The sequence below is a fragment of the Stylophora pistillata genome, chromosome 7 (assembly GCF_964205215.1).
Source record: "Stylophora pistillata chromosome 7, jaStyPist1.2, whole genome shotgun sequence".
Classification (NCBI taxonomy): domain Eukaryota; kingdom Metazoa; phylum Cnidaria; class Anthozoa; order Scleractinia; family Pocilloporidae; genus Stylophora; species Stylophora pistillata.
In genome coordinates, this window is record NC_142525.1 from 8757756 (window position 1) to 8767315 (window position 9560).

Here is a 9560-nt window from a genome sequence, read left to right on the forward strand (position 1 = left end):
AAAGTTATCTCGGAATTAAATTCTTTTTTACATGCGTAAACAACCGCACCGGCCAATAAAGGAGTTGACCGCTGGACACCCATAATTGACCGGTCATTGTCTGATGACCGGTCGTTATTTCGAGCCCTGACTATTACGCCGATTGCAGCCGCTTAAGGAAAAACCTCAGAGGAAATTACTTGAAGATCTCCTTTTTTTTCTGTGTTACAAAAAATGGTTCATTTGTTAAAGTAACGCCATGAAACACTGAAACGAGAGAGAAGGGAAGATAACTAAAAATTATAGGATAAATCATACAGAATAGCTTGCCAAGACTTTTGGCTCTCGTAAAGGAACGATTAAAGAAAATTTTGCAGATATCAAATATCCTTTAATGATAAAACGCTAGGTTACCGTTTTTCAACATGGTAAATTACAAATCCATCTTAAACAAGCTAGAATGTAATCAAATTGACTTGACGTCTCATCTACAGTCAAAAATCTGCCAATGACCTTCATTGCTAAAGTAATAGTTCCCTAAATATTAAATAAAACAGTAAAATTCATACCGGGTTTCATTCAGATTGCGACTCATGCAAAGCAAGCTATATGACTGACACGAGAGCTCCCCAAAAGATAGGTTTGCGCCGAAAATTTACATTAAAAAAAAAGTTTTGACAACTATTTAACCACGAAGCTACACTTCTAACGTTTACTTTTACATGAATGCGCACTATTGTGCATCAATTAATAGACTAGGTCTAAGTTGAAAATTAAGCTTACAAGGAAAACCTTTGCAGATAGCAATTCCTACAGGAATATTATGAAAACAAATACCTACGGCTGATAACATGAGAGATTAAATATTACAACCTTACATTTGTTGCTGCTTATTGTTGTTTGTTTATTGATTATAAATGTTAACTGTTGTACTTGTTATTGTGAACTGTTGCTACCTTCAGTTTGCTGCTGCTCCATCACTTCTACTTTTTCTGTCGCTACTGTTGCTGTGGATACCGCTGTCATTGTCGATATTGTTACTATTGTTGTCATCTGTTCGTGAAGATTATTCTTGTGACATTTCTCGTTTGGTTGCTGCTTCTCTCGAAACTTCTGGTATTTCTTTGTTTTTCTTTTTGTTACTGTTTAGTTTGTCGTAATTACTGTCGTTTCATTATCGCTATAAAAATTTTTTTTTTACACGGACAGACAATTCCTCGTATACCCTAGTCGATTGATAAAAATACCTTTAAGGCTAATTACCATTCACCCCATCTTGTGGAGCACGCGTTCAAAAAGCCGTACGACCTTCAGAAAAAGAGAGAATTTATCCCATGTACTTCGTACAATCACTTCTAAGTTTGTCTCGCAATACCGTCGTAGTCCATGAAGACAAATTCATCTTAGCTTAAAGAGCTTGATTCCAAACTAAAGAAATTGCTTCATTTCCGCTCTCACAATTAATTCTGAAACAGGTGCAAAAGCCAAATCTAAAAATATCTGACTACACAAAGCCTGCGAACGGTCCATTAAAATGACTTCGCCAGGTTAAAAAGAAGACTAACTCAGATTCAATCTTTTAAATATATTGATCCAGTAACAATCCTAATGTTGTTACAAAATGCTATGCGAGAAAATGTGCCAAGATTAAAATGAGAACAGTGCTTGCTACATTGCTACAATACAGAAGAGTGATATTAACCAATATTTTAACTTTTTTTTAATGATTACGCGACGAGTCTCACCTAGCAACTGAAGCTAACTCTTGCCCTCAAACTTCCAGTCCTGATCAAAATGCAACTTGCCTTTGCACTGTTAGAATATTATCCACCAATCAGGTGATGGGAAGAAACGAGCTTATGGGGAGAGGGGGGGTGGGGCGTGATCTGGCTTTCACAACAAACTCTCTCCTCTTGTTTACAGGGTAATGTATGGAGGATAGAAGGGAGATTTAATAATCAGATCATGGAAGTTAGAAGGTTGAAAGAGAAACATCATGGTTCACCGTTCTTTTTCCTTATTCCTTTCCGATTGATTTTTTTCCTCTTTGCTGTTCTCGATCTAATAAAAAAAAAGCTTTCATTTTTATCTTATAGCGGAGGTCACCTCGCACGTCGCAGTAAAATACCTCAGAATACCATGACATCACTCTTTCAAGACGACCTACATGTAGGTACCGCTGACCACGTATTACACTACAATTCTAAATTCAAAGTTTTACTACTAAACGTTTCCACAAATCGTTTCAAAGGACTATAGACACCTATACCCTACGAAAGCTAACCCTACTCACTTAAAACACACGTTTAACTAGCTTCAGGCCTGAGGCAAAGCCCGATACACTGAGAATGGATATCCCATTTCAAATCAAAATAAAACATAAGTGATGGACACTGATATCGACGGCAACTCTGTATACTTGAAGGACATGGTTAGGAAAGGTCCAAAGTAATTGAGTAGCATCAAATGTCAGGTAATAAAAGAGTTCTAATAGTACGTTTCCTGGTCAAGCCAGCCTGAAAAGAGAACATTTTAAAAAAAAGTCAGTGAAATTACACAGAGGATTTTACTTAATTGTTGAAATATATCATACTTCCTTCCGTTTGAAAAGACTACCGACCGTTCTTCACACGAAATCAATGTTCTCCCCCTCCCCTCCCCTCGCCCGATTTTATTTCCTTTTAGGTTTGTCTGCCTTCGAGTTTAATTTGTTTCTGTACTACATTGCACTCGACTGCTTCTCGATCATTTTTTTTTTTTTTTTTTTTAATGCTTCTTTACTTGTAAGCTTGGTTGCCTGTGAGTTTGTTTTGTTTGGCTAGTTGATTCCTCGCTTGGCTGAGCGGCTGTTCTTTTTTTTTCTTGTCCACATTTTTGATAAATCACCGAAAAGCAATCCCGGTTTACTCTTGCTACACTTGAAAACAAATCATATCCAAGAAGAAACTCCCGCTTATTTTGCAGTACTTACATCCTGGGTATCTACGCAGAATGTAACGACGAATTTCATCATAGATCCAGATGACAAGGCTGAAAGGCATGGCTGGAAACCACCACTGCCAACTGTAAAACAAAAACATATTGATGTTACCCTATCATTGTGGGAATAATAAAATGTCTCGTCAGGGCTGGACACTAACTATTCAACTTACTAGCCAAGTAGCTAGTGACAACTTAGATGCTACAACAATTTCAGTTTCGAAAACCACTCGCCAAAACTGAATTTCTATTAGTCTGTGGCTTGTTGGCTACCGTTAGTGTCGAGCCCTGGCCCGCTCCAGATTGGTCAATAATCATGCATTAATACTGAGATCATTGTGTGCAGATGGGAACTCCATCCTGTACTCTCTTATGGTGTAGGCTTAAAAAAAAATAACCAAGAAAACTTTATATTTCGCTCACTGTACTTTTACGAAGTAATCATTCTTTCTCTTATGGCTTCGTTCACTATTTTTTTCATTTCTTTTCTTTTATGAGAGGGAAGTCAGGGATTTTCATACCTAGTGTCAACATGTTTTCTTAACTAATTTTATTTCTATAACAAGTCGCGTTGATCTACCTCAAAATTAACTTTTAGCACCTGTATCACGTTAGTTCTATTTGTCAGAAAGTTACTTCTCCCTCAATTTGCGCTAATTCAAGTGGGGCTAATTCCAAATAATTGCTAAATCGAGCGGCAATTTCAAACGACGAGATGCTATGAGATGCTTAAGTGCATAAAAGTTTGTACTTACGCTAACGGATACATGCGAAGTCCATTGGACATGCCGGGAGTGTAGCTGAGGAAGGCAGCTAAGCAAGTCTCGAAGACCAGACCGAAGTTCAAGAACCAGTTGCTGTGGATAAATTAAGAGGAGAATGAACGACACCAAAACGAACAAAGTAAACATCATAGGGTATATTGAACAGTATCCAAACGCTACAAGCTACACCAGTAAGGGAGAGCGCCGGACTGCTGTGCGGGAGGTCGAGAGTTCAATACCGGCCGGACCAACACTCAGGGTCTTAAAATTAACTGAGAAGAATATGCTTCCTTTCTTTAACATCAAGAAATGGTTAGATATTCTAGTCTTCTCGGATAGGGACGAATAAATGGAGGTCCCGTCTCCTGCAGGGTTGGGGTAGGAGACGTTAATTTCCCACGCACGAGATTACTGTGTGATGGATGTCCTCCCTGGGGTGGGTTGGGTGGGTAGTTTGACCCTGAAAAGCCCCCACGGGGAGTGGTCAACTAATGTATGTATGTATGTATGTATGTAAGTGCAGAATTGGTCGTCTTTCTTGAAAATACTTGCGGTTATCCAGGGGTTAAATAACTCAATCCAAAGGCGGCTGCGCCCGAAAGGGGGGCCGTTAGGCTTGACCCAAATACGACGAGTTTTTCACAAGAGGGCAAGTACTTACTTCATTCCCTGTGTGAAGAGAGAATTTCTCCTGGTCTTACAGATGATCAAATCTGCCCACTGCACGACCACAATACTGACAAAGAAGGCAGTGTGACAAGTGAATTCCAAGATCTTGCGTTGGCTGTAAGTCTGCAAGGCACAATGAAAATTATTCATTAATGCGATGAATTATGTGGTTATTGTATACAAGCTATGAACTTTTATGCCAAAATATCATTCCTCAGGTTGAAGGTGGACTCTCGAAGCAGAATCCTTATCGGCTGCTCCGTGGCTTCTGGCCTTCCGCGCGAGGGGACGCGAGATGCCGTCGACAATCCCCGTTACAAACAAAGAACTGAATATTTGTTCGTAAAGTTTCATGTTTATTTAGCAATCGAAACCTTTGCATGAGCCTTGTGTCCTCTCTTTATCCTTTAGATTTTCTATTTTTACCACACTTGGCAATTATGTCGCAATCTGATTGGCCAGTTTGGCTCCTCCTCCGGCGTGAGTCAGCAACATTTTGACCACTATGATGACTAATATCGTTGTCGATAAGAGTACAGACGACGCTAAACCGCTGTCGATTTGTTAAATAGACTCTTTTTTTCTCTATGGGCTCATACCCTTAGCGGTTAACAACAGTGTTTGAAAGGAGTTTTGATTTTTTTCGTTTTTGTTTTTTTTGTTGTTATTGTTGTTATCATCATCATATTTTCTATTACTGAAATTTTAGTTCCTTTTTTTGTGCAAAATACTACGTACCCACTCCTGGCCATAGGAGTCTTGCAAATCATTGATATCCCTGTTATCCCAAGGTCTCCTCAAACCAAAGAGATAACCAGGCAAGAATCCATTCTCAGCCATGATTACAAAGTACACGAAGAAACCAGCGGTAGCCTGCAGATAAATATCAGAAACAACCGTTAAAAGACGCACTGGTCCGATGGATAGAGTACTGAGCGCTAATTTGACGGGTCTCGGTTCGAGGACAACGAATTCCTTCCTTTCTTCTGCTCTTCGTCTGACGCAGTCAATAAATGGGTTGTTCCGGCTACAAGGACAATTTACCCTTGTGCAGACATAACATATTCTGTAAAATCTAAAGGAGACTCTTTACGTTTCGTTTAAACACTTTCCGCAAACAGACATTTACCTGAATCATACCAATTTGACCATAAGCCATGGCAATCAACCTGCAAACCAACAAAAACTACGTTAGTACAACAATGTCAATGCATAACAATTCAAAAACTGGATTCAATGAGCGGTTTTCAATGAAGTGTCGGAAGAAATCCGGGGTTGCCTTGGTTTTGCTTGACTCCACTCTGTGATTGGTCCAAAAAAATTCGCGCCACTCTCCCAACCAATCAGATGCAAAACTGAAACAAAATACGAATTGGTCGCCCGTGTTTTCACGCGCTCCAGCAAGTTTGCTTCGGTTCCCCTGAGTATTTTTCTTCCATCTGATTGGTCGTTGTGCTTGGTTTTGGTTTTACGACAATCGATCGAAAAGCGCTCTGAATAAAGAGAGTTTTAGCAAGGATTTGGCAGTATGCGGCCAGAACGTCGAAATTCGACTGAAAATCGCTCAATTAATCAAGAATGTGACGCTTCACTTACCTTTCATTTACGAGTTTGTCGTTGAGAGGGTCGCGAGGCTGACGCTTCATGATGTCTGATTCGGCCTTTTCATAAGCAAGTGAGATGGCGGGAACCTTAAAGACAAAAAAAAAATAAATAAAAAGACTTACGGCTTGATAATACAGGAAACTATCGCCACCTTATCGCCACCTTAAGAAGCTCTTGATTGTTCGACAAATTCTCCTGGTCAGAAACACGGGAAATGCAAAGAGAACAGTATGGAGAATACGCAAACTGATGTTAGGGACTAAAGAGTAAAAGAAGCAGTTACTGTAAAAATTCACTTAGTCACCGGTACATACCATGTCAGTACCCAAATCGATACAAAGAATTGTCACAGTGCCCAGTGGAAGAGGAATGTCCAAAATGATGAACATCAGGAAAGGACTGATCTCGGGGATGTTACTGGTCAGTGTGTAGGCGATGGACTTCTTCAAGTTGTCAAAGATCAAACGACCTGAAGAAGGAAAGACAAAACACGCACGTTAAAGCTTGTTTTATTCTACAAACAAAAAAATACCCTTGGAAAACACACAAAAACAGTATAAGTGCAATTACACAATTTGACTCCGTTAAGAATCAACCTCGTCTGCTGTATCAGAAGGAAGGCAGCATGGTTTTCTCATCAGTTTTCAGGTGAGAAAAGTCCATGAAAGTTCATCATAAAACAGACTACTTTGTGCTTTTTCTACTATAGGTAAGTAAGGTTAGGTCTGTACTCAAGCCTTATACCGCCCCCCCTCCCCCCATCCCCCTCTTCCCCCCCCCCAAGCCACGGCATGGAGCGACTAGGAGTATTTTATTACTACTCTACCTTGGATGGAATACCAATCCTTTGAAAGGTAACCACCCCCCCCCCTTCAAGTATTTCGTCAGGCTTCCCTAACAATTCGCCGGTACTCATGTTTAATCCTGGGAGGAGGGAGAGAGGCACTGGAAGAGTAAAATATTTTGCCCAAGAACACAACACAATTAGGAAAGCGTATCAAGGTCATGACACAACCGGAAACGCGTTTCTGTAATGCGGCAGCGTCCTACCAAGTTTAATCCCTGACTATTAAATAAAGACGAGTTGCTTTGCCCTAATCAAAAAACTCTTTTTTGGATTAGTTCACTCGAAACCCACACAACGACAACTTGGGAAAGCAAACACGAGACAAACCTTCTTCAACTCCGGTAACAATGGAGGCAAAGTTGTCATCCAACAGAATCATATCAGCTGCCTGCTTGGATACATCTGAGCCTGCGATACCCATTGCAACACCTGGGAGAATCATTTAGACTGTTAAAACAAAGGTCTGATAGAAGCTTCTCCGTCTGTCCAATTTTCAACATCACACAATGAAAACATTTTCAACATCACGCAAGGAAAAAATAATTACACACCAATATCTGCCCTCTTCAAAGCTGGCGAGTCGTTAACACCATCTCCTGTCACAGCAACAATAGCTCCCTGTCGTTGGCAGCCTTCTACAATGATCAATTTCTGTTGTGGAGAGGTTCTCGCGAATACAATCTCCGTGTGGTGAGACAAGATGTCGTCAATGTCGCTCCTTTCCATATCCTTAAAAAAAAAAAAAAAAAAAAAATTTAAAAACCTCAGTTAAAATTCTGAAAGAGAGAGAGAGAGAGAGAGAGAGAGAGAGAGAGAGAGAGAGAGAGAGAGAGAGAGAGAGAGAGAGAGAGAGAGAGAGAGAGAGAGAGAGAGAGAGAGAGAGAGAGAGAGAGAGAGAAAGAGAGAGACAGAGAGAGACAGAGAGAGACAGAGAGAGAGAGAGAGAGCCAGATGTATCGGCACTCTTGTAACCTAAATATGGCACTTTTGTTTCTTTTTTGGCACTTTGGTATCTTGTTGGCACTTTTGTATTCTGGCACTTGTGTAACTCTTGGCACATATGTAACTTGGTGGCACACACGTCACTTTGTGGCACTCACGTAGCTACTCGGAAAGACTGGGACCAAGCTGCGATCAACATTCAATATGGCGGATCGCGGCTAGGGTAAGTGTTAAGTTGAAAGTAGCAATGTTCAGTCTGTAAGTACGTTTTGTGCCCCATCAACTTCGTATATTGTCACCACATCCACGAAAAAAAAATACAGCAAAGGAAGGAGACTTATGTTTATGTACTAGATTATTTAGTGCAAAAGTACAATGTTATCGTGTCTGACAACTAAAGCACGTGGTTCATTTGTCAAGGCGCTGTGATCTTCAGTTTTCGGTCCGATAAATGATAATCTTTATTGTGGCTTCAAGGAGTCGAAGTGAGTAGTTACCGTTTTTTAGTTAGCGAAAGTTTGATGTGAGATATATATTTATATATTGCAAGTTGATGTAATTTGTGAGCTTGGTCATAAATTTGCCAGAATTTGCCAATTACCTGAAAGAGTATTTGATGAGATACATTATTATGGACTTTTAATGTAGTTTAAACGAGGAGTTTTAATCTATATTGTTAATTCTCTTGACCTTACAATGATAATTGCAAACATGTCTGCGTGAGGATCATAATTTGGTCATATTGAATTACAATTAGACCAAATGATTTATAGCTCTTTTAGTTATAAGCATGACCCTGTACCCCTTGAGTTGTCAAGTGTTGTTGTGTTTATAATTGCAGAATTTTCCGGGAAAAAATTCATTCTCAGTTAACAATATCCAGCTCTTGGTTGTTCAACTTGAGTCATAAATACTTTTGAAAAAAGGATCCCTGCCTTGGGCATCCAAAAGCTGCATGATTTGTTTCAATTTTAGCAGAGAAAATTTTTATATTTCAAAGTGTGTTCTTCACAGTGTACTACTTATCAAATGTACTTCTATATAGCTGAACGTCACAGTTTGGTGTGAGTTTAGGAACCTATTGCATGTAACTGTGAAACCAGTATGCATTCATGGGCATGCAGAAATGACAAAAATAAAGTTTTGCTGAGATCACTGTAAATAATCACTATGCAACATCCAGTGATGGTGATTATAAATATTCATAATTCACTTGTTATTGACATATGTTGCAAAAGTACTGTTGATGTTAATTTTGTACTACTACATGTGGCTGATTGCATTATCAATTATCACTCACTAGGTAAAGACTGTCATAATGGATTACCATGCACTAAAGGCAAGACTTGCTTATTTGAAAGCAGCTGAGATGGCAGCCAAACGTCGAGGTGATGCCAGAGCAACTGAAAGGGTAACTTTGTAAATGTGTCTATCTTAAATAAACTCAATTGCACATTTTAAATGAAATGTTTTAGACATATTCTCCTCACTTTTGAGTCACAATATGATCCTGTTTTAACCATACTAAAGAGATAATATGCAGTTGCCATGTAACTGTTTTGTTGACAGTTTTTACCACAAAATTAAAATGAACTGTTTGAATGGACATTTTCTATGGGCTCACCGAAATGGGGGGAAAGCACAAAACATGGATGTTGTCCCAGACAACAATAGCATGTCATCTCGCATCCTGAGCAAACAACTCAAACAGGCTGGGAACTGTCCAGAATTACCTATTGTACCCAATCGGATTGCGAATTTATGTAATAGTCATT

The 9560-nt window shown here is 39.5% G+C and overlaps 1 protein-coding gene across 3 annotated transcripts in view; it reads right to left on the reverse strand.

The window, feature by feature from the left end:
• Positions 1 to 348: 348 nt before the first annotated feature.
• Positions 349 to 9560, reverse strand: part of LOC111336997 (sodium/potassium-transporting ATPase subunit alpha-3) — a 33049-nt gene continuing 23837 nt past the window's right edge. For all 3 annotated transcript variants that reach the window (XM_022943213.2, XM_022943220.2, XM_022943227.2), the window contains 10 exons: positions 7395 to 7572; positions 7171 to 7272; positions 6311 to 6465; positions 5988 to 6082; positions 5521 to 5560; positions 5130 to 5264; positions 4384 to 4514; positions 3714 to 3815; positions 2951 to 3042; positions 349 to 2495 (listed from right to left, as the gene is read on the reverse strand). In XM_022943213.2, the coding sequence (XP_022798948.1) occupies positions 2467 to 2495; positions 2951 to 3042; positions 3714 to 3815; positions 4384 to 4514; positions 5130 to 5264; positions 5521 to 5560; positions 5988 to 6082; positions 6311 to 6465; positions 7171 to 7272; positions 7395 to 7572 (1059 nt within the window). In that variant the 3' untranslated portion in view covers positions 349 to 2466. The remainder of the gene's footprint in view (positions 2496 to 2950; positions 3043 to 3713; positions 3816 to 4383; positions 4515 to 5129; positions 5265 to 5520; positions 5561 to 5987; positions 6083 to 6310; positions 6466 to 7170; positions 7273 to 7394; positions 7573 to 9560) is intronic.